This window comes from Pteropus medius, unplaced genomic scaffold (genome assembly GCF_902729225.1).
Source record: "Pteropus medius unplaced genomic scaffold, Ma_sr-lr_union100, whole genome shotgun sequence".
In the NCBI taxonomy this organism is placed as follows: domain Eukaryota; kingdom Metazoa; phylum Chordata; class Mammalia; order Chiroptera; family Pteropodidae; genus Pteropus; species Pteropus medius.
Window position 1 is genome coordinate 17,612,826 of NW_024346667.1, and position 25,905 is coordinate 17,638,730.

The 25,905-nt window shown below is 32.6% G+C and overlaps 1 protein-coding gene across 7 annotated transcripts in view; it reads left to right on the forward strand.

Annotated features, from left to right (window-relative positions):
- Nucleotides 1–25,905, forward strand: part of DDX60 (DExD/H-box helicase 60) — an 87,944-nt gene that overhangs the window by 15,784 nt on the left and 46,255 nt on the right. For all 7 annotated transcript variants that reach the window (XR_005655691.1, XM_039876128.1, XM_039876131.1 and 4 more), the window contains 11 exons: nucleotides 2,574–2,735; nucleotides 4,239–4,397; nucleotides 9,750–9,891; nucleotides 10,861–11,016; nucleotides 13,302–13,407; nucleotides 13,865–13,980; nucleotides 15,247–15,404; nucleotides 18,356–18,614; nucleotides 19,757–19,923; nucleotides 20,446–20,604; nucleotides 24,559–24,708. Coding sequence is in view for 6 of the 7 variants with exons in the window: in XM_039876128.1 (XP_039732062.1) it covers nucleotides 2,574–2,735; nucleotides 4,239–4,397; nucleotides 9,750–9,891; nucleotides 10,861–11,016; nucleotides 13,302–13,407; nucleotides 13,865–13,980; nucleotides 15,247–15,404; nucleotides 18,356–18,614; nucleotides 19,757–19,923; nucleotides 20,446–20,604; nucleotides 24,559–24,708 (1,734 nt within the window). In the remaining variant the exon portion in view is untranslated. The remainder of the gene's footprint in view (nucleotides 1–2,573; nucleotides 2,736–4,238; nucleotides 4,398–9,749; nucleotides 9,892–10,860; nucleotides 11,017–13,301; nucleotides 13,408–13,864; nucleotides 13,981–15,246; nucleotides 15,405–18,355; nucleotides 18,615–19,756; nucleotides 19,924–20,445; nucleotides 20,605–24,558; nucleotides 24,709–25,905) is intronic.

Genomic DNA, 25,905 nt, shown 5'->3' on the forward strand with positions numbered 1-25,905 from the left:
CCAATCTATTGCCTATAGTGTGTTTTCTTAGATTATCATTTTACATACTATCTGTTTCATTGTTTTTGTTGCTCTTTTAAGTGTCTGATAATACAAATATTGTTCCATCTTTGCTGCTTTCTATTTTTTCTCTGACTTTTTTTTTATAACTTTTTTTGTTATATCATTTGTTATTTTCTTTTCTCAATACCTCTTATTAAATTTTTATTGAGATTACTCTCTTTGGGGCATCTTATAATTTATTCTTCATTTCTGAGATAGCTTTGCCTTTTTAAAGATTATTTTTCTGAATTAAATTATTTTTTTCATTTCTCCTTTTCAATTCTGTTTCTGGTTTATGAGTTACTGAATAAATATAATTTTTCATATCATCAGTGCTTGTCTTAGTTTCTTTAGTCATGTTTAAAGTATAGACTCAGATATTTCTTCTGCTTTATGGTTGTTATTGTTTCTGGTGGTGATAATGAGACTCTCCTTAGTTAATTTGTGTGAAATTTTGTTCCTCTTGTCATTTCTACAGTGTTTCTCTATGTACTTCCCCTTCTTTTTATTCATTTTTATGATATTAAGGTATGCTACAAGATTTCTAATTTAAAAGAGAGTCAAATATGTGGTGACAGAAAGAAATTTAACTATGGGAGGTGAACACATAGTGTAAATATATATATGCCTTACTGTTAAAGTGTACAGCTGAAACTTATTGGATTTTGTTAACCAATGTCACCATTAGAAAAAAAAAAAGATTCCTAACTTAATTTAATTTAATGGTGTTTCTTTCTGTCGGCCTAGCAGAGACCAGTCATGTTAGTGGGAATTTTGTTTGTTTATTTATTTTGGTGGTGGATGAGGGGTTGTGAGTAATAAAATTTAGTGGTTTTCTTTTATCTTCCAGAGTCTTGAGTATTGTCCTTTGTCCTCTTTCCCCCTTCACTACTTAATTGCTGTAGAATGCTTCTTCCTTCCTTCTAGCTTGGTTTTCTTCTCCAAAGCTATGTTTTCAGAAAATTGTCTCTTTAAATAGTTCCTATTCTGTAAATAATTACTGTCCTCTTAAGTCATATTTATCCCTATAGATGAGTCTGTCTCTGCCTGGCCCTTTTATACGCAATCTGATGTTTTATGTTGTGCTTATTTTGAAATTGATTTCCTGTAGTCTATACTCTATTCTACCTGGTTATTTTTTTTCTTTTTGTATTTTCAGACTTAGGGTAGAATTAATTCTTCTAGTGGTTATTACAATTCACTTTTCACTAATGGTTCTCTGTATGTTTCCTACAATTTTTCGCAATCTCTGATCACTACAAAGCCTTGAGTTGGAGCAAGTGTGGCAGAGGAGCATGAGGGCTTGCAGAGCTGGAATTTGTTAATGTTTCCCTTTACACACAGTTATTTTGCAGTATCACTATTCTGCCTTCTTAATTCTGAGGGAATGATTTTTTTGTAGACTATTTACAGTTATAAAAATATTTAATATTTTTAGGAATTTTATTACTACAGACTCCATTGTTTTCAGCTACATGGAAATTCCACAAAACTATGTATCTATGTACATCTAACAGAATTTTAACCAAATGCCTAATAGAATTTGAAAAATATAAAAATTTCCTGTGGATATTTTATAATGCCTCACATCGGACTATAAGGTGGCTTAAATTTCATTACTAGAAGTATAATATCTAGATTTCAGTATGTCATAGTCTTATTCTTCCGAATACCTTTCATATTCATACCATGATTCCACATAGTTCTACCACTTAGAGGTAAAACTCACATTTTTTGAATATAGAACACCTTTTCAATGTATTATTATACAATGGAAAGCATATCATATATACTCTTTCATTCACTTTCTAAATTAATATTATTATTTAAATATTTTCTGATTACCAAAAAGTCTTCACAAATTTTATTTTAACTGGATGTGTAATATTTCCCTAATGCTTAACATTTAAGTTGTTTGAAAATTGGCTTTTACAAATAACTCCATGATAAACATCTTAGTACATAAATTTGGTACACATCTTGTATTATTTACCTAATTTAGATTTAGAACTTGAACAACCAATCATAAGTGTTAACGTGTTTAATGATAAACATAAGTATTGCCAAATAGCTTTGCAATAATTCTTTATCCATTTATACTCTCATTAGCAAATTATTATTAGAGATGACATATTGCATATCAGTGCTATTATCAGTAAAATCTACTTTGCTAACTTGGAAGTAAAAATAGGATATCAATTTTTCTTTTTATTATTAGAGAGATTGAACATTTTCCTCTTTTATTATTATTTGTATTTCTTTAGTGTATTATCTGCTCATGTCTTATTAAAAGCTTATATGTTTCCTATTGATTTATAGAAACTCTTTACATATTTAAATTTTTAAGAATTTTGCTGAAATATTTGTTATAATTATTTTCTTATTTAAAAATGTTTATCATTTTTAATAGAAATATTTAGACTTTCATGTGGTCATATCTATCTTTTCTGTATGATTTCTTCTAGTAAGATCACTTATGAATAAAAATATTTTTCTAAATATCATATTTTTACAATTTCCTTCTGTGACAGACATGTGAAACTATTTCTCTGCTTAAGCAACTCTGGCCAGAAGGATCCGACATTCGGCGTGTTCTTTGTGTTACTTCATGCTCGATGACTTTGAGAATGTACTATCACTTTTTAGAAAACAGAAGGAAGACTACCTCTGATCAGAAAACTAACATCCAAAAGGTGTGACTGTTACAAATTTACCGTGAACCAGCATTGTTTTCCACTTTTGAAATTGTATTGATTTTCATCTATTTCTTCCATATAGTACTTCATTTATTTCCCTAATTTGATTATACAAACTTCCCAAAAGGAAAAAAACCCTAGAATTTGTTTAAAAAAAAAAATACCTATTGTGCTGTTATATGATTGAGTTTTTTACTATGCAGATGTTTCCTTTAGTACATATTTCGTCAAATTTGTCTAATCATCCAGAGGAAGGGAAAATGAGAAAAGAAATTAGCTTATACTTTATAACATTCTGGGCTTTTTATATGCCTCATGCCTTTAAATCTTCACAAGAGCATTTTAAGGGAAGTATTATTATCTCTATTTCTCATATGAGAGCACTGAGGTTCAGGCAGTCCAAGTAACATTCCTGAAACCAAAGATATTAAAGAGCAGTGTAGATTGAACCTAGGTCTGTCTTGTTCAAGTTCCACAATACTAAACTGTATTTTAAAAGAACATTCCTGCTATAGTTTCTTAGTACCATCCTAACTGGAGATATAAAAGTCTTAACCTTTTCATGATTTATAGAGTCCATTAAGAATCTGTTGATCAGTATGGGTTTGGTTTCTAACTAGTCAGGGTGTATGTATGTGCACACATGCACATGTACACACAAAAACACACTCTCATGTACATACACTATTTTGTATACAATTAGAGTCCTGGGAGATTCTTGGTTAAAAATTCTTATTAAAGAAAAATAAAGTCTCTTTTAGAAATGAACAGGGCTCATCATTTTTTACCTAGCATCTTTTATATACAATATTTGGCTTTTTAATATCTGCTCGAATATATTCTTAGTAAAATATTTCTATGTGATTTGGCATATCATTTTAAATGTTATTACAAAAATGATACTAAATCAAATGTATCTTCTGGAACTTCTTATCATTAGACCCTATTCGGCCCTTTGGAGGTATTCCAAAACAAATCTAAGACTTACAATCCTGCAAACATTTGAAAAATGGCTGTGAGGTCCTTGTCCTATCATGTTAAATATGCCTGCTTCTTTACCTTTTTTCTAATTGGGTACATTTTTTAGAAATGTTCTGGTTTCCTCAATCTGGTAATTTTCAATATAACTTTTAAAATATGGTGACTTAGAATAGAGCATTTACTGTTTGGCTCTATCAGCCCAGTCCTGTGGGATCATGACTCATTACCTTCTTGGTCAGCTCATGTAAAGATTGCTTGACTAAAAATGTTTTATGTAAACTGCTACTGAGCTGGCGGTTCCCTGTCCCTCTTACCTCACAACTGTATAAATGCAATCAAGTTTATATATGAAGAAAAGAGTTTTCTCAAAAGCGTAGAATGTAGGCTGTAATAATATGTGATTACTGCACAGCAGAATGTAGCTGCCAACTTTTGTGGTGCTGCACATGTATTATGCATTTTGATAGCCAGCTGTTTTGGGGCTTACTGGCTTTTTTTTTTTTTTTAATTTTTATTCAGGTGGCAAGTAATTGCTTAACCCTGCAAGAGATGGAAGATTTGTGTAAACTGCATTGTCTCAGTGTGGTTTTTCTACTCCACTTACCTCTTTCTCAAAGAGCTTCTACTAGATTCATCATTTCCCCTTGGATTAAGGACGTTCAGACTTTCTTAAAAATGGTAAATATGTTCTTTGTTAGTTTATTAATTTATTTTTTGTTTCAACTGTTTGATATATAAAAACCCCAGTCACTTTCAAAAATAGATTTATATGAAAACAATGTCAGCCCTTTGGGGGCTTTAAAAGTTTAATGGCCTAAATCAATCACTTCCTAATTTCAATAACTCTGTTTGGTAGTAATAATAAACAGCATGATATATATTCAACCTAAGGAGAAAACCCCTCTATTTTTCTTCTTCCAATCTCTGTCAAGAACAGAGTTTTGTGTCATCATTTGAAAGGAATTGGTGACCATTGTGTTCTGCTCTCGAGAGGAATTGAAGAAATAAATGTAATAGTTTATTGTTTTGTTCATTATAGAGGATAGAGAAAAAGTGTAGACTTTAGAAAAATAGAAAGCAAAACAAATGAAAAACTTACCCAGTGGCTCACCAATTAAATCAATGTTGAAAATTATTAACATTTTTATTTATTTACTTTAAATGCCTAGATTTTTTTTCTGTTATTTGTTATTGTTTCTAACATTGAAAATTATATATATTGTCTTTTCACATTTTTTTTTTCACATTCTTGGTTGGCATCATTTTTAAATGGCTACTAGTTATTTGTTAATGTATATACCATGATTTACATATCCATTTCTCTATTATTGATATTAAGAGTTTAATTGTTATATTACAAATACTGCTATTTTCTAGGTTCTTTGAGTGTAAACTTTCTCCTTAAATTTGGGGGTATTGACTTAGACTGATATCCAGCTATGACACTAGTGGCTCAATTGACATGGGCTTTTATTTTTCTTTTAGGATTTCGAGACATGTGTTAAAATGCTAAAAGAAAGTGTTTTAGAACCAATCAGTTAGGAATCCAGTCCACAAATATTTATCTAATGCACAAGCATTGTGTGACTCACTGAGGATACTGTGAGAAAATATAAGAATAGATTTACTCATCCTACCCTACCACTTTCATAGAGCCACATTTTGCAGGGAACACGGATTTTGATTTTTAAAAATTATTGTGAAGGAAGAACTACAGAATGCTTTAGAATCTGATAATAGAAAGACTCCAATAAATCTGAAAAGGATGTCTTGTCTTAAGAAATGAAGAGAACTAACCAAAGTCTTGAAGGACAGGTAGGAGTTAGCAAGTTGAAGAAAGAATGAAAAAACTGATTCTAGGAGATAAAACAGCATCTGTGATCCTCCTGAGGATGGCATGACCAAGAACTGAGATACATCTAGTGTAACTTGAATAGAAAGAATGTGGGAAAGTGATAAAGCTGAAGGGATGGGTGAGTTAAATCACATAAGTCCTCTTAAGAGAGTGGAGATAAAATTTGACAGTAAGCACACTGAGAACCAATTGATTGGTTGAGTATCTTTCAAGTAGATGAGTGGCACTTTCATTTAAAAAATTTCTCTGGCTTGCAATGCAGAGTGCATTGTAGAGGCAGAACAGTGAATTTGGGAAAGCTAGTTAGATGACTAGTACCTTAGTAATAGATACATGTTGATGTTAGGGACAAAGAAAGTGGTAAATAGAGATGAATCACAGTGGGCAGTCTCAAGAGTTATTTAAGGTGTAGAATTGACAAGTTTAGTGAGTGAATGTGGGATATGAGGTAACGGGGGAATCAAGTGACCATAGATCTCTAGCCCGAGCATTTTTATGGACACTTGCAGAGAAAGATCATGGGTTCAGTTGGAAATATTGAGTTCAAAATGCCAATGAAATATCTAAATGGAGATATCTAGTAAGCAATTTAAAATACTGTTTGGGAGCTTAGCAAAGTGGAATGAATTGGAGAAAAAGAAGATTTGGGAATCATTAGCCTATTGATGTTAATTGATGCCATGTTGTGGATGAAATTATTTTGGGAGAGAAATATGATAACAGGGTCTAGGGCAGAGACTTGAGCTATTCCAATATTAAATAGGTAAGTAAAGGTTGAGACACTGGCGAAAGACACTGAGAAGAAGCTGCTTAGATGAATGTAAAGGAAAGCCAGAAGAACGGATCATTCTGAAGGTCAGAGAAACTGAGCCTTTCAAAAGGTGGCCGCGGTTAATAATATCAAATGCTATAGAGATTGTATGAGGTGAGAACTAAAAATAATACCTTGGGTTTAATGGCAGAAGACTCACTGTCAATCATAATTAAGAAGCATATTAACGAAGTGGTAGGAAGCACAATCTATATTAAAATGAATTCAATGGTAGTGAGTGAAAGGGAGAAAATAAAGATAAAGAGACATTTATATGTAAGAATTTGAGAACAAGAAAAGTGACATAATATACAGCTGGAGAGGAAAGTGGGTCATTTAAAAGTACTTTTGAGATAGGAAAGATTGAGCATGTTTAAATGATGATTATGAAATTAAAGGAAGATAGGCTGAAAATACAGGGAAGAGAGAGGGAATGGGATTTAGAGGATGTCCTTACATAGAGGCGAGTTTCCCTCTTTAATTAGGATGGCATGGATTGTTGGGCATGATAGGAATAGCTGCCTTGTATTTTGTCTCTGCTCTAGGTATGGACCTATGTTACTTCAGACGTAATAATACTCTTATGTTCTCATTTTACAAATGAAAATTTGGGGCGCAGAGAGGCTAAGTGGCCAATTAGCACAGCTAATAAATGATCAAGTTGAGATCTAATTTCTTCTTTGTCCAGCTTCCAAATCTGTGCCCTTCTCACCATCCTCTGCTCTCTCAATGTGGAGAAACAGCTGATCACCCCATAGGCAAACACCCCGGTGGTCTTTCTCATTTTCTATTCTTCATTTTGGTAACACTTGGTAGATGGAAATGTAATGCCAGGTAGCCTCTGAAATTTTCACAATAAAGGGCATATTCTGAGGGCTCTGGAGAAGGCAACTAAGCAAACTGAAGGGAGAGTTTCATGTTTACTCAGATCTTGACATTTGGAGACTACACAGAGGCACTTCTTGTGCGACATGAATAAAATGAGGAACTTTTGCTGTACTGTTTTCACATATTATTATTTATTCAGTGGTATTATGAAAAGGATTAGTGGGGCAGAGTGGGGACCTAACATGGCAGTGATTCTCAAAGTATGGTCCCTGACCAACAGCACAAACATCACCTGGGAAATTGTTAAACATGCAAATTCATAATCTCCGCCCCAGATCTATTGAATCAATCTCTGGGGGTGGTGCCTAGCCATCTGCTTTTTTTTTAACGACCTTTCCAGATGAAGTTTATGCTGAAGTTTGAGAACGACTGCTCTATGGTTCTGTGGAGATATTTTTGGTATTTTATAGTCATGCACAGCTTAACAACGGAGATAGTTCTGAGAAATGCATCATTCAGCAATTTCATTGATATGTGAACATCACAGAGAGTGCTTACATACACTGAGAGGGTTTATCCTACTGCTGTAATTGTATGCACTGTGCTTTTATATGACTGACAGTGGAATAGGTTTGTTTACACCAGCATCACCACAAACGCCTGAGTGGGTAATTTTAGTGTAAGCCCTGGCAGTTTGCTTTCCTTTCTGTACTCCCGGTGCCTGAATTAAGTTTTGACTAACTAGGCATCCACGTCAAAGAAGCATCCACTTCAAGAGGGCTATCTCAAATAAACACGTAGCCAGCCATAGGACTACGTAAAAGACCAGGGAGCCCCCACCCCCACCCCAGTCTTTTTTGTTTTAGAGGTCTTTGTTGATTTCACTAATTGTCATTTGGGTTACTAGCTTTTTCTTTTCTCTCCCTGGGCTTTAAATTCTTGCTCTTCTGTTTAAATTCACCAACAAAGAGTAGGCCCTACAAACCCTAGGCCTCCACCCTCGGTCTCAATAAAAGCAGAACTCCAGACCCATGCACACTGTCTTTACCCGGGACCTGTGTCCCTTATCCCAACACGCACCTTGTACGCTCCAGGGCCTTTAAGTAATAAACATTTTTTTCTTCAGGGGTTCCTAATGTTTATTGCTGAAGGGTGTTGTGCAGTCATTATAAGAAACACGAGAGTCAGTCCAGTCGTAGCATTGGTTTGGACAGGGACAATGTCTGTAGGAAGTTCCTGGTGCCTAGATAAGTACCCCTAGGCATTTCTAGCCAATAGTGGTACTATCGATTTTCTGAGATTGGCACAAAGCTGTAATGCCTTACGCTACAACATTATGACTTTATGACAGCTGCCACATCATAGGCGATAGGAAATTTTAAGCTTCATTATAATTGTATGTGACCCTAGTCATATATGCAGAGTTTCACTAATCGAAACATCATTCTTGGGCTCGCGGCTGTATTTGTAGATAAAACTACACTCAGGTAGGAGTTTTCTGCTTTTTTGATATTTATGACTTCATCATGAACCTTGGGCAGCCTCCCTGACGTAGCTGATTAGAGCTTGGCTGTTCAATGCAGTAGCCAATTGCTACAAGTACGTACTGAGCACTTGTGGGTAGTCTGAACAGAGATGTGCTATCAGTTTAAAAGAAACACCAAATTTCAAAATCTTAGTATGAAAAACATGTAAGCTATTCTGTCAGTATTTTTATATCGATCATATGTTGAATAAAAATATTTTGAATATATTGTTAAATAAAATAAATTAAAATTAGTAACAGTTTTTTGTTCTTTTTTAAATGTGACCAGAAAATTTAAAATAACATGTGCAGCCTGCCCATTTTACATTTCTATTAGATACCTCTGGGTTAAAGTTCCACATCAATACAGATAAATGAGTTGTTTACATTTAAAAAGCATTTGTGTTTTATCATTAAGGGAGTGTAGAGTAGAGAAGCCTTAGTTTTCTCCCTCTGAACTTAACTTCTCAAACACTGAAAACATTCTTTCTGTGTTAGGTGAGAACATAGCCTTGATCACAAACCTGGTGGGTGCACATGAGTGTAGGTAGATGAAGATCTTTGAGTTTGAAGAATTCAGCATCTTCTTGATCTCCGAACAATCAAATGCTCCTTTTTTAAATGCTCTTTTGGCCTGAAAGTGAAATTGGAAAACACTAAAACATAATTAAAGAACAGAGATACACTTGAAAGCAGAAATATTTCTGAAGCCTTGTGGATTACAGTGTGAGAAAAAAATCATAGTAAGAGTCAAATATGGATTTATCTGCTTCAGAATAAAGAACTACATTTAATTTAATTTTTTGATCAGCTTGATTTTATTTTATGCTTTAATCTTTTAAGGTATAAAGTATTCATAAATACCCAGATTAAAAATGCTTACATTATTAAGAATTGGAAAGAGCCCCACCAATTTGCCTGTCAATTGGATTATAGACATGTTCGAAGTCATATTATAATTTATTGCTGATATAAAAATTGTCAATAACTTGGTTTTATTTCCAATTTCAGAAAAAGTGGAGTGAATATTTCGTCCTAAATAATATAAACATTTTCGAATTTTGGAATCTGAATTTAATTCACCTTTGCGATTTAAGCGATGAGATTTTGTTGAAGAATATTGCTTTTTACTATGAAAATGAAAATGTTCAAGGTACTCTCTTAGTATATTGCAATAATGTACTTTCATCCAGATCTAAACAATATAAAGAATTTAAAATTTCAAAGTCATTTTTCTATATTTCCAGTATATAACACAGCAATCATTTTTTTCTCTATCTTTGTTTTACACACACACACACACACACACACACACACACACACACACACACACTTTTATTTAGTCACAGAGTGAATGTTGTATTTTAAAAAATTTTTTTAAAACAATATTATTCCACAAATATATTTTTAAAAAATATGTGTTTGGGTGCTTGGCATTTCCAGATAATTTAACAGTTGAATTTTCCATTTAAATATATGTGTAACATTTTCTCACAATAATTATTCTATTTAATATAATCACCTACCACAATTAGATATTTGGAGAATTTTATTTTTTTTCAAAAGATAAAGCTGATTTATATATCTGTTGTATGTGATTTGTTTTTGAGTTATTTTCTTAGAATAACTTTTCTGCTGTTTCTTAGTAGTGAAAAATAAAACACATTTTAGAGAACTACCACTGATTAAGCATTACTGAAGCTTCTTTGACCTCTATGATTTTGTTATTTCATATTGCAAGCATTGAAAAAAATTGGCTATGTATAAATTTAGCAATGTGCTATAAATTTTCTCATTTTTGAAAAACCATAGTTTTTATTCAGTTTATTGAATATAAAGTTATATGTGACACATATTCATTACCTTAAAGGATAATTAGATATTTACCATATGTTATTAGTAGTTAAGGTAGTTATAATTTTAATACTTAGTAATTAAATAAGAAAACAATATAAAACTTTAAATCTATAGTCCCATGGTGAACACTAGGGACCATTGTCATTTAGGTGCAGGGTGGGACTCAATGAAAATTTTACTGTTTGACAAGTATTTCAGAACTCTGAATTTCATCAAAATGTGTGTTTCTGCATATGTAAAAATTTTTTTTTAACCTATCATATAGGCTTACATTTGAATTTGGGAAATGTCATTACAAAAGATTATGAACATCTCTGGAATACTGTATCAAAGTTGGTCAGAAAGTTTGATGTTGGAAAGCCATTTCCTCTGAGAACGACAAAACTTCATTTTCTTGAAAAGAACCCATTACCAATCAAAGGTAAGAAATTTCTAAATTAATTTGAAGTACAAGCATTATTTCTCTGAAAAAGTTTTAAAAGTACCACTAACTAAATGTCACAAGTATAAATAATTTTCTGGTACTACAAAATTTAATAATGAATTACCTTTATTGTCATATCATCAAGGTGATATGCTATGTTTATAGTTTTAAAGAGTTATATGTTTTGCTTATAACTGTGCGATTTTTTTAAAAGCCAGATATATATGACTTTCATTTCCATTAATATGGCAGGATAGATCAAATAAAAATCTTTTGTGGGAAATTATTGAAATACTGGATAAGAGACACCAAACATCTTTTCATATAATTATAGCTAAGCTCAAAAGAGTAGAAGGGAAATCCTAGGGGCCAAAAATGACAGGAGAGCCTGATCTCTGGGTAATACAAAATAAGTCACTCTGAGAATTTCTGGTTATAGATCTGCCCTCTTAAGAATCTGGGGCTTCAATTTACGCTATTAGCAGAGTCAAGACAACTCTAAGCCAGAAAATTAACTTTAAGTGATCAAAGGAATCTGGCAATTTTTTTGTAGAGGAATATAACATAAACCCTGATTTTACAGGATTTTCTGCCAAATTTCTACAAATATTTTCTGTACAAATACTTACACTAATAAGTCCTAAGAGAAACAGTAAGCTAAAGAACTAGAACTCTTAAGTACTTTAGATTTTGTAATTATCAAAAGTAAAATGTACTACATCTGTTTTTAAAAATGCTTAAAGAAATAAAATATGAGATTTGAAACATGAGAAATAACAAAATACTATAAAGCATCATTCACATTTTAAAATAATCAGACTTGTAGAAATGAAAACATTACCTACAAATGAGTTAAAAATGTACTGGTTATTGCTAAAGGGAAAATTTGTGACCTAGAAATAGATCAAAAGAATTACCGAAATAGCGACGAACAACACATTGTGTACCTTAAACTTACACATGTTATGTATCAATTATATCTCAATAAAGCTGGGGAAAAAAATTAAAAATCAAAAAACAAACAAACAAAGAAATAAAGATGAAAAATATAAAAGGAATGTTAAAACGTATGAAGGATAGAATGAAGAAGCCAAATTTACTAATGTGGAGATTCGGAAGGAGAGATTGAGCTACTGAGAGTCATACAATATTTTAAAGAAATGGTTGGGCATTTGCTTGGATTGATGAAAGACAAGAATTTGCACAATCGGGATGTATTATAAACCTCAAATGGAATTACTTAAACACATGCACATATTCATTCTCAGACAAATACACACGCTAGACACAATAGAGTAAAATTATAGAATATAAAAAATAAATATCTTAAAAGAACCAGAGTTACCTACAAGAAGCAAAAAGTCTACTGGTAGACTTTATTAATAATAATGATAGAAGTCAGAATAGAGTGACATTATATATAATTTTAAAAATATAATTTAACAGTGAAGGTATAATGTGGAGGTTTTCAGAAATAGAAGATATTTCTATATGATGAACTTCAGGAAGAAGAAAATGATCCCAGAAAGAATATGGAAGAGAAGCTAATGGGAATTTAAGGTGTATTGATATAAGGATATTTTTTCATGATATGGAGAAAGAATATCTATCCTCCATCCTTCTGTCAGGATGAGTTCCACAGACAGATTCTTGACTAGAAGTAGTTTATTGATCCCAGAGAGATCAATTAAGGGAGTGATAAGATTAGAACAGGAAGAAAAGAAAATGAATGCAGGCATGTTAATGAATAGGTTTCTACTGTGGGCAACTATAGGTAAATTTTACTGGGAATCTCAGTCTTTGGCTGAGGGATATCTCTGGGACATTAGATTCTTGGCACTGCTCCACATGGGCTGTAAGATGAAAAGTGCTCAGGCAGAGAGCTGTGGAGTTTGCAGTAGGAAGGTATGAAGCAAACACAGAAACAGTGAACACTGAAGGATAACGAGCAAAGTAATGGCAGCTTAACTAGAATTATCAACAAGATCCTAAATAAAGGCTTTTATTAGCTGACTATCATATACTTTATATATATGTGATATTTATGATATCTATTTACTTACCTATCACCAACCTATTTAAATGCTGTCTATTTATTTATACTCTGCTCAGTTCCAAAATGTTTTAATGTGGGAAATAGCTTTGTGGGAAGGACTGGAATTAAAAAATATAAATAAGTCAATGAAAATGTTTTTTAATGTAAAGTTTTAGAAAATGCTATATAATATTCCTATATGAAAATTTCACATTTGACCTTGTTTTAATATTTTACTTGTTTACAGACACCTCCAAGGAAAAGATGCCCAATTTGGGTTTTATTCCAGTGTCTTCTGAGGTGGTTGATGAATTTGCTGGAGACATTTTGAAAGACTTACCTTTCCTAAAGAGGTATCGGACCAAAAGTGCCTCAGTAAATACTTGTGTGAAATGAAAAAAATTACTCATTAAAGATTCTTTGAAATGTAACAAGATAGAGTATATTAGATGTAATAAGTGTTTGTAACACATAATGAGTTTAATATCAAATTCATCAATGTCCTTTGATCAATTCTAGGTAAAAATCAACATGGTTTTAATCTTAGAGTAAAATCACTTCAGCTGCATGTTTTTAATTAATGAGTTAATTAATGAATATTTGTTGATGTTGGTGGGACTATGAGAAACATGGAATGGACCGGGTTCTAAGCATCTTATAAACTACTCTTTAGGTTCAACCATTAACATATCATGGAAAGGGAACAGGGGCTATGATTTTTAAAAATATTATTACAAAATGTAATCTATGCTATGTTGTATTTGAAGGCATGTAATTTAATATATACATATATTTCTTTTTATCTCATAGCAATGATCCTATTGTAACTTCACTGGTTAAACATAAGAATTTTGATGAACTTGTGCATTGGCATTCTCACAGACTCCTTAGTGATGATTATGACAGGACAAAGTGCCAATTGGATGGTAAGCTCTGTGACTCTGGTGAAATAAATTAAAATAAATTTCACTCTCTGCCTTTCACCTCATAATGAAATATTAGCATATCATGTGCCACAAATTATACTTCTTGAGAAAGAATTGTCTAGGAGATATTTGGATGAATGTCAGTAACAACAGTGATGAAAAAGTTCCATTTCACTTATTGACAGTCATATATATATACATAGCTATGCAGGTGTCTCAGGAGGAAGTTCACAAATATGGCTTTTGTCCCCACATGTTAGAAGCTGCCTTACGCAGGAAGATGGTTGTAGTTGAAGAAATCTGTGTATTCCTTGGTGTCAAAAATATTGAGGCCACAGTCTTTCAAGCAGTTGCAGATGCTTTCACACCACCCAGTGACTGTGTGTAATAAGTGCCAGTATTTTATCTGCCTTCCTGCTCAGGGTTGTTGGAACTGAAAAAGGAGGCCCATGAAAACATTAATTCTGTAGATCAACAGAAATTGAATTAGGGATCTTTTTTCCTTGGTTCATTTCTTGTCCTCATCTTACCTTAGTCTACCCCTGTGCTCACTCCCACCCTCCTTCTAGTTGACAAAACTTACTTTCAGAAGAATCTAGGAGTATGCATAGTAAGCATGCATGTGTGAAGTACTTATCAGCCTGCTTAGATTAACTATTAACATTCCTCAAAATGGTTTGATTTGATATATGAAGATAAACATTGAAAAATTAACTAGCTTAGTTATTTTCTTTAGTTGAATGTTATGGTTACAAACTATAGTTAGTAAGTCACATCTCGATTGTTGGGATTTCCTTTGCACTGGATTTTACCATAGTGCAAGTTTCTCTCAGCTGCCAAGCTTTTGACTCTGTGGCTATGGTCTGGAGTAAGGACTTTTCTTTTGAGTGATATAAGCCAGAATATCCTAAATGGATATCTTTTTTACTTTGCCTCTACCTTCCTTTTCTTAACTTTATTCACAGGGCACATGACAGAGATAATGCCCAGAATCTGTAATTCTTTATAGTATCCTGGTATTTGTATTGGGAGGTAGACAATGAAAGAGTGCTTTGTCACTTCCAACCTTTGAGTAAGGTAAGGAATTTTTCTACAGACAAGAGATAGTCTGACTTAAGATTCCCTCTCTAACAAAAGTGAACAGACTAAATTACTTTTCCAAACTAAAAAGAAAAGTACATGTATGGGTGGGACAGTGTTAATAATTAGTGAGAATTCTATTGCAAAAATATAGTTGTGTTACATATTAAGTCTTTTCTTTTTCAGAAAAATATAGAAATCCTTATTATCTTAGAGCTGTGCAAAAGTATTATGTTTTTCAACGATTTTATGGAAATTCATTAGAATCAGTCTCTTCCAAACTCATTGTAACTCAAGCTATCAAGCCAAAGAATTTTAGTGAACCCAAGAGCAAAAAGGCAAAAGTAAGTTCTATAAATTCTATAAAAGTGTTTTACTTTTCTTTGTCTTTTCATTAAGTTGATATTTGTTCAGTTTCTTTGGTAATTTTTTCCGTGCTCCGCTTTTTAAAAAAATATGTTGATTACTTATTATTTTATTTACTTGCTAAGAAACTCTAATCTGCATTTAAAAGGTTATATGGCTCTATACATAATAAAATATATATTTATTTGAAAAAAAAAGACATTAAATGACGAAAAGCTTGAATTTAGAAATGTAGCATTTAGAAGTAGCATTAAAAATACAACTCTTTGGGAGTTCCAGTCCAAGATGATTAAAAATACAACTCTTTGGGAGTTCCAGTCCAAGATAAATAGTAGGAGGTTCCTGAGCTTACCTCGTCCCATGGACACTCTGAATTAATAACTAACTTAGTTATTCTTTTTAAGATTCCCTCTGAAGGAAATCTGGAAACTACCTGAGTGACTCCTACACATTGGGTGAATGAGAAAAAACTTCAGCAAAACAGAAAGAGACTAAGACATATTCTTGCAGTAAACACCACCCCCAGCATAATGGCATATTACCAGTAAGAAACTCACAACTCCCACCTTCACCCTCAGGTAGTAAGGGTTTGGACCCAACTTTTAAGATTTCTACCTGAGGGATAGGCTCCTAAAACATCTAGCTCTGCGTGCCAATGGAGATTGCTTCCACAAAATCCATAAGACTATAGCAAACAAAGAAATGGCTTTTAACAGGCTTGTACTGGACTTGCCTAGCTATCCCCCAGGGCTCAGCCCGGGCATCCGACTAAAACACCTCTCTCCCATTCTTTCCCAGAAAGAGGCTCATTTAGATACTTTAAAAGCTGCTGCCTAAGGATCAGTCTTCTAATTTAACACACATCTAGGCATAGACTGCAATCCTCCCCACTTACCAGGGAGGCCTACGTCACCATCTATGTATTCTACCTTTGGCCTGCTCCAGGTAGACAATGTAATAATGAAAATAAATATAAGATGTTCTACAAAAGCCTTTCAGGAAATGCAAAGCTAAAACCTATAATAGGTAGACAAAAGATAAAAAGAAAGAAATCTAGGCTTACCATTATAGACAATTATCAAATCACAAAGGAAGAGACAAAGAGAAGAAAGAAACAAATAAATTATAAAATCAACCAAAAAAAAGTGAACAAAATAGTAATTGTAAGTCAATAGCTACCAATAATTATTTTAAATGTAAATGGTCTAAATTATCCAATTAAAAGACATAGACTGGCAGAACGAATAATAACACAAGACCCAACTATATGCTGCCTACAAGAGACTCACTTCAGCTTTAAAGACACACACAGACTAAAATTAAAAGGACTGAGAAAGATATTCCATGCAAATGGAAACCAAAGAAAAGCAGGTATAGCTATACTTATATATATCAGAGACAATAGACTTTAAGTCAAAGACTGTAATAAGAGAGAAAGAAGCTCATTATACAATGGTAAAAATGAAAACCTGAAAGCTTTTTATCTAAGATCAGGAATAAGACAGGAATGCCCACTCTTGCCGCTACGCCCCCATTCTTGTGACTTTTATTCAAAATAGTACTGGAGATCCCAACCAGAACAATTAGGCGAGAAAAAGAAATAAAAGGGGCCCAAATTGGAAAGAAGTAAAACTATATTTACAGATGACATGGTTTTATATGTAGAAAACCCTAAAGATTCCACCCCAAAACTGTTAGAACTAATATATTTAGTATAGTTACAAATCATTATACAAAAATTTGTTGCATTTATATATCAGAAAAAGAAATTATGCAAACAATATCATTACAACTGCATCAAAAAGAATAAAATACTGGAAAATAAATTTAATCAAGGAGGTGAAAGACTTGTATAATGAATACCATAAGACACTGATAAGACAATTCTAAAATTTGTATGGAATCACAAAAGACCCTAAATAGCCAAAGCAGTTTTGAGAAAAAAAAAAATTGGAGGCATCACATTTTCTGATTTCAAACTATATTACAAAGTTATAGTAATCAAGACAGTACGGTATTGGCATAAAAGCATTTGGAAGATTAAAACATTGGGAAGCTCAATATTATTGGTGAGAAAGAGATGACAACTAAAATTAACTTCATTATAGGCAAAGTTTAGATATCAATTTCATAAATAACCACAATAGTGAAAGCTTTGTCAGAATTCTCTTGTGAATACAACAAAATTCTAATTTGTCTTTGCAGATTAATACATCATATCAGTAAAAGTATAGTAAAAGTGGGTCTATGTTGCATTTAAGTCGATTGGAAACACGTATCTAGATAGAGCAAATAAGTTGTATTTATGTTGTTTCTTCTCTCTACTCCTTTCCTTCATTTCCTTTCTATTTCCTTATTCACTCATCAAACATTATGAACTAAATATTTTGTGCTTGGGACATATAGACAACTATGACACATTCTTGTTTCAAGGAAATTAATGTAGAGAGGAAGTATGACAGGTATGTGTGCTTGATAGATGCCCAGGCAGAGGAAGAATACATGGCCTAGCTTTGGAGAGTTAGGAAAGGCTTCATATAAGAAGTATCAATAGGGGATAGAGAGGTGACTATGGAGGAATGGAAGAGGAAAACCAGTTCTAAAAAAACCAGACATAAAAAAAGCAGTGGCCTGCCGCTTCTGCTTTTGCTATGTTTACTCTTTGATTTATGATCTAGACCACTCAGGAACCTAGAAAATTATCTGTACAGTCTTTATACTCATTAAAATGCATTGCCATAAGTTTTCAATTAAAAGAGGCTTTAATTTTGAGAAACAGATTCAAAGTAAAATTGTGCCTCTTCAAAAATAGGATGGTGGTCAAAATAATCAATATGCACTTAAAAATATTATCCCATTCATGAAATATCATCTTGGAATATTTCCAGCTTGATTCATGTCATAGAATGTTTCTTTTCTTTTTGGCCAGGAGACCAAGGCTGAAATAATTACTAGAGAGAATAAGAAGAGGTTATTTGCCAAGGAAGAACAAAAAGAAGAGAAAAAATGGAATGTTTTGTCGTTTTCTATTGAAGAAGAATTGAAAGAGAATTTAAAGTCTGGAATAAAAAACCTGGAAGATTTTTTGAAATTGTGTAAAAGTAACCTAGTGAAATTTAAAGTTGAAATGGTAGGGCTTACTGCCTGCTTGAAAGCTTGGAAAGAACATTGCAGAGGCCAAGAAAAAAGTATGTGATTCTGTTATTGTGATGAATTGGAGAATTAATTTAAAAAATGAAATGATTATAGCTGTCACTCAATAAGTTGAGATTTGTGTTAGAAGCCTTAGATGCATTATATAATTTTATCCTTAAAAAATTCCTCTTAAGTATTCTCACCTCTTTTTTATCAATGAGCAATGAAATCTCAGCGAGGGTTCCAGCTGCAAATCCATTCAATGCATGGTCACCAGGTTCTTTCTCTGCCCTGCCCTCCCCCGACTTCATTCTACTGACTTCAATATGCTGTATGTCGCAAAGTCAGCCTTTCACTGTGGATTCCATTACAGTGAGAAGTGTTACGATTTGGCTTATGTATTTCTCCCCAACCAAGTTGTTGAATCAAGATTTGAAGTTGGGTGCTACTGAGAGAGATCAGAAATAACAGTGACTTACCCTCTTGGAAGACTAAGAATTCTGTATAAAATTTCTTTTGTAGTCACTTAACAGCATTCGGTAGGTGTTTGGTAATATTTGTTAAACAGATAATGTATATGTTGATTGGAAGACAGGTGAAATCAAAAACAGCCCTAACATTGTAAGTATGATGAAAGATGAGCAGTGAGGAGGAATAAAAAGAATATATATGACTATAAATAAATAAATAAAGAGGAATTAGCAATATCTGTATCTGGCAGTTGTAACAGGCTGACTGAATTGAGAGGCTCCAGTGATTACACCAAATACTTATCTATGGTCAATAGTGGAACTCAACAAATGTTGCTAAGTTTTTAACCAGATGTTTAAAGTCATCTGAATATTTTCCTTTGAAGTTGTAGAGAAGGCATGAAAATAATATTGGAGAAGAGATTATACAACTTATACAAACTGTAGCTTTAGTGATATTTCTATCATGAACTACAAGATTTTTTCTTTATCTCCAGCATTACACAGCTACTGCTCAATTATCCATGAAGATGATGAAGTGTGTATAGTTGCACTTTAATTTTATTTTATTTAGTACTTTGTATTCCAAAATCTCTATTAATGTCAAGTAATATAGTTAATTTAATTAGGTCAGATTAATAGCTTCGATGACTAATCTTGGATAATCAAACATTTATTATTTTCGGTGGTCTTTATAACAGTTTTATTGTTTATTCTTTGCCAAGGTAAAACTACGAAAGATTTAAGTATAGCTGTTCAAATGATGAAAAGGATCCACTCCTTGATGGAAAAATACCCAGAACTTTTACAAGAGGCAGATGTGCAACTCATAGCCAGATGTCTTAAGTATTTAGGATTTGATGAGTTGGCAAATTCTTTTTCTCCAACCGAGGTAATATTTTCAGGATAGCTCCGTTTTAACAGAGTAATTATTAGGTATACATAAAATATCTTGCAAGTTACCTCTCCTAGATTTTTTTATCTGAAAATATTTACTCTGTGTTTATAATCATTATTAGTAATCCAGCTGCCCAAATTTAAAGTAATCTTGAATTAGAAGGCTTGTACAAATCCTTGTCTGGACAAATATTAAATGCCAGATTATCTCTGCGGACCCTTAAAACTAATCCTGTGTTTAATTCTAGTAAATAACAAAAACATTAAACAGTATATAGTGATTGTGAATTGTCTTTAAATATCAGATTATAGCTATAAGTCGCATGATAGATATTTGAAAATATTGATGTCTGCTAATTTACTCATAGTTAAGATAATGATTAGTTGATAAAGAAATTCTTTAATAAATATTACAAAATGTAAAGACTGGTAAAATGATTTTTTTTCATAAAAACTGAGTAAAAATGCTGTTATAATTTGAAAATCGCTTTCAAAATAGACTTTTAAAATAATTTAGGTTGCAGGAGATGACACAAAAGAGAAGAAAAAGAATAAATATTCAGTTGGCATTGGGCCGGTTCGGTTTCAACTACAATACATGGGGCATTATTTGATTCGAGATGAGAGAAAAGATCCAGATCCCAGAGTTCAGGATTTTATTCCTGACACATGGCAGGTAACAACTGAAGGAATCAAACATTTTTGTATTTTATTATTAAATGTAATCTCAGAAGCTTGTCATTATTGTGGCTCTACATATTATATTTATTATGAACTTCTTAATATTGAGTTATGTTACTTAAAATTATTTTGTCATTGGCAATGTAAAATGTGGACCTTTTTCCAACTTAAAGGAAGTAAAATTTTCATTTCATTCATTTTTCATAAATAGACCATCTCCTTGGAGGTACAGTGATGAATTCACATGTATATTTTTGTAGTTCTGTGTTATCCAGTTATATCATAAGGAGTAGCTTCCAAGTTTTCCTAGTGTCAATAGGATTTCATATGAAAGTATGTAAGTGTACATAGAGAAATTTGGGCAGTTTAAACCACGTAGACAATTGTTTAGATACTTATATGCCTCATCTGTGACCATAGTAGCTATTCCATAAATAAATGTAAAATTAATATTTATGGATATAAAATTTGGAATAAAATGGTGTGTTTCTGCATAGATTGAACTATATAAAATTGCTAATAAATTGAACATGTTTACTCACAAAAATGCTATTGCATAGATTCAGTCTAATAGACTGTCCTTTCCAGAATCTGACTTTATCTTTCTTTTTTGTTTTATTTTGAGGAAGATAATATCAGATATGTTTTCTTTTATTTTATATAGCATTTTCTTTCTAGGATGATTTAGTGTTGATGTTCTTTTAAACTTAGTACAAAAATGAAAGACTTTCTCTCTAATGATCTGCCCTGAGGATTTTGCTTTGGAGAATCAGAGGAATTCGGAATGAGATGAGAGATTCTTTATTCGGCACTGATTTTGCAGACAGCCCCAAGACCTAGTCTTACCTCCAACTGTTACAGTTTGCCTTGACTGTTGACTCTAGGTTCACATTTCTGGGTCATAGGCATTTTTTCCTATACATAAATTTCACAGTCAGAACCTAGAGAGTAATATATATTCCCTTTAATTACCCAGGAAAATTTGGTCTCACACAGTTCATTCTAATATAGGGTAATCTAATGCTAGTCATAATTGTGGGTCTCAAAATTTATATATTTCCTTATAGTGGCTTTTACTTATTTATTTTAAATTAATTTATTTTTAGTATCGTCTTTACCCATTTGTTGCATGCCTGGCCCACACCTCTGGCTCTCTGGTTGGTTAGCAATCTGAACTTTGGTTTGTTTTTTTCTTTAGATTCTGCATGTAAGAAAGGTCATACAGTATTTATCATCTTCTTACTAAGCATAATGCTTATTTCACTAAGCATAATGATCTCAAGGTTCATCCATGAAGTTGCAAATAGCAAGATTTTATTCTTTTTATGGCTGAATAATGTTACATTATATAGAGTGTAATTATATATACCACTATTTATCCATTTAATTACTAATGGACACTTAAGTTCTTTTCATAACTTGGCTATTGTAAATAATACTGCAGTGAATACGGGGTGCACTTATCTTTTCAAATTAGTGTTATTGTTTTCTTCAGATAAATACTCAGAAATGGAATTGCTGGAACATCTATACAGTTTTTCATAGCGGCTGCACAAATTTGCAATCCCACCAACAGTGCACAAAGATTCCCTTTTCTCTACATTCTTGCCAACACTCGTTATTTCTTCTTTTTGATTACTAGTCATTCTAACAGGTGTGAAGTCATGTCTCATTGTAGTTTTAATTTGTATTTCCCCACTGATTAATAATATTGAACTTTTTATGTACTTGTTGGCCATCTGTATGTATTCTTTGGAAAATGTTGATTCAGATCCTCTGCCCATTTTGAACTGGATTATTTGTTTTTTTGCCTTTAAGTTGTATGAGTTCTTTGTTATTTTTGGATATTAACCTCTTTTCGAATATATAATTTGCACATATTTTCTCCTATTCAGTAGGTTATCCTTTCATTTTGTTGCTGGTTTCCTTTGCTGTGCAGAAGCTTTTCAGTTTCATGTAGTCCCACTTGTTTGTTTCTGCTTTTGTTGCCTTTGTTTTTGGATTCAGATTTAGAAAATCATTGCCAAGACCTATGTCAGGAGCTTAACAACTATGTTTTCTTCTAGGAGTTTTATGATTTCAGGTCTTACATTTAAATCTTTAATTGATTTTTAGTTACTTTTTGTGTATGGTGTAAAGTAGTGGTCCAGTTTCACACTTTAGCATGTGGCTGTCCAGTTTTCCCAACAATTATTGAAGAAACTATCTTTTACCCAGTGTGTATTCTTGGTTCTTTGTCATAAATCAATTGACCATAAATGCATGAGTTTATTCTTGGGCTCTCGGTTCTGTTCCTTTGATCTGCGTGTCTTTCTTTGTGCCAGTACCACACTGTTTTCATTACTATAGCTTTGTAATATAGTGTGAAATCAAGGAGTGTGATGCCGCCAGCTTTGTTCTTTCTCAAGATCGCTTTGGCTGTTCAGGGTCCTTTGTGATTTCATACAAGTTTTAGAATTGTGTATTCAATTTTTGTAAAAAGCACCATTGGAATTTTGATATGGATTGCATTGAATCTGTAGATTGCTTTGGGTAACATGGACATTTTTACAATATTAATTCTTCCCATCCATGAGTATAAAGCATCTTTCCATTCATTTGTATCTTCCTCCATTTCTTTTTTTTAAAAATAGACTTTATTATTTTCTTATTTTTCAATTTCGGTTGACATTCAATATTATATTAGTTTCAGGTGTACAGCTTAGTGGTAAGACATTTATATAACTTTTTCAATTTCTTAATGTCTTAGTTTTGAGTATACAGGACTTTCACCTTCTTGGTTAAATTTATTTCTCAGTATTTTGTTCTTTTTGATTTAATTGTAAATGGGCTGTTATCTTAATATTTGTTTCTGATAGTTCATTTTTAGTATATAAAAATGCAACAGATTTTTGAGTATTGATTTTTAATTAGTTCTAGCAGTTTTTTGTTGTTGTTGGAATCATTATTGCTATGAACTTCCCTCTTAGAACTGCTTTTGCTTCATCCCATAAATTTGGTATGTTATATTTCCATTCTCATTTGTCTCAAAGTATTTTTTTATTTCTCTTTTGATTTATTTCTTGGCCCATTGGTTATTGAGTAGCACATTGTTTAATCTTTCTATATCTGTGAATATTCCAGTTTCCTTAGTGTAATTGATTTCTAGTTTCATATATTATGGTTGTTCACGCTTGATATTACTTTATCTTTCTTATGTTGATGATAATGTGGTACCTTAAAAAATTCCTGCTCCTTTACAGGAGCAGAACAAGTGCTTACTTCAGTGCAGGACACAAGGCAGTAAGTGCTCTTCATTAATGCCACAGATATTACAATTCTTTTGATGCACTTCACTCTGAGGTGTGGTTCAGAGTGGACTTACATTAAGAGAATATGCATATTGGGGCTCCAGAGGGTTTTATCACAAAGCGCCCATCATACAGGCTTATGATTATTGACCAGCCCTCATGATGAATTAAAGGATAGGTTGAAGGGATGAAATTCCCACATGCCCTCCAAAATAGGTGCCTGTCCTGTGTAGAAATTAAAAGATAAGTAATAAAATAATGAATTATTTTTTTTCTTCTCAGCCACTTTTTTACCATCATGAAAATACATAATGGCTACTTCTTAGAACTTAGTTTCTCAAAGTCATCTGCACTTAATCAATGACAAATAATTAGAAAAAAGATCTTTCTAATAACAAGATACTTTATTCAAAATCGCTTTCCATTTTTCACACACAAACCCACCTCCAGTTCCTCAAAAACATAGCAATTCTCTCTTCTGAGAGAATATCATAGTACTTTAAATTTTCCTGTGAGTCTCTTTATTTCTTTTTACTTCCAATTATTACATTTGAGGTTCAGAAAGTTATATTAACAGTGTATTAATATATTTGTTTTGGTAACAAGCTGTTCTTATTGTTGACACAAATGTGACACAAATGGTGCTCTAAACCCTGCAGCGTGAGCTCCTGGATGTTGTGGATAATAATGAATCAGCAGTGATCGTTGCCCCAACGTCCTCAGGCAAAACCTATGCTTCCTACTACTGCATGGAGAAAGTGCTGAAGGAGAGCAATGAAGGGGTGGTTGTATATGTTGCACCAACGAAGGTAGTACTCAAGTGATTTTAATTTTCTCTTTTATTCTTGATCCGCCTCTTTCAAAATAATGCATGCAGTCATGATTCTATTTCACTTCTTTAAAAATTTATGTACTTTCCAGTTTTATTTAGATATAATGGACATATAACATTTTATTATTTAAGGTGTCCGACATGATGACTCGATATATGTATATGCTGTGAAATGATCATAATAAGTTTAGTTAACATGCATCACCTCAAATAGTTACAGTTTTTTTTCTTGTGATAAGAATATTTAAGATCTACTCTCTTAGCAACTTTCAAATATTCAAGACAATGTTGTTCATTATTGGCCCCATGCTGTATATTATATCCCCAGAACTTATTTATCTTACATCTGGAAATTTGTCCCTTTTGACCTCCTCCTCCAGCCCCTGCCTCTGGCAACCACCAATCTGTTCAGTTTCCAGTAGTTTTAATTTATTTTTTAGCCTGCATTTTCTCTTTAGTTCCAGAGGCCAAAATAATACTTTCCTTAAAACCATTGGGAGGAAAAGTCTGGTCTTGCGATCTTGTCATTCAACATTATGAATTTACAGAAGTACCCACACCTCGCTGGGCAATGTTGAGTCGCTTAAGAACTTCATATTGCCTCTGCAGAGTTTATGGGATGTATCTAATCTGCTGTTGGGCCTTAGTGACTGCTATTTCTCAAGCCAGATTGTTCAGCCGTATGTCTAGAACTGCATAATGTTGAACTTAAAAACAAGATATGATTTTTGTCATTTAGGTGAAAGTTTGATTTTCAGGAAATATCAGTTTGGGTATCTTCATTCACAGCCCTTTGTTTTCAATGTGATTACAATTAAGAAAGGCAGATTTAGTTGGGATAACTGTAATTCTGCAGATTAGCATGAATTCAGACTCCATTTTATTTTCTAGGAAAATGTGTAGTGTTGAGTGACTTGCGGTCAGCTTCAGAACCAGATTGATCGATATGATTAGTTAAAATTAGCACTTTATATTTTAGTGTAGCTTTTTTCTTTTTTTTTTTCATGCTTATGAAAGCAGTAAGTGCTCATTGCTGGAAATTAATAAATTATATCAAGAAAAATTAAGCTTACTAGAAGTGGAATTGGCAAGTCAACACAATACATATTGCCAAATGACCTCTAAAACTTTAAATCCATTTTTATTTACACTGGCAGTATATGACAGTATACAT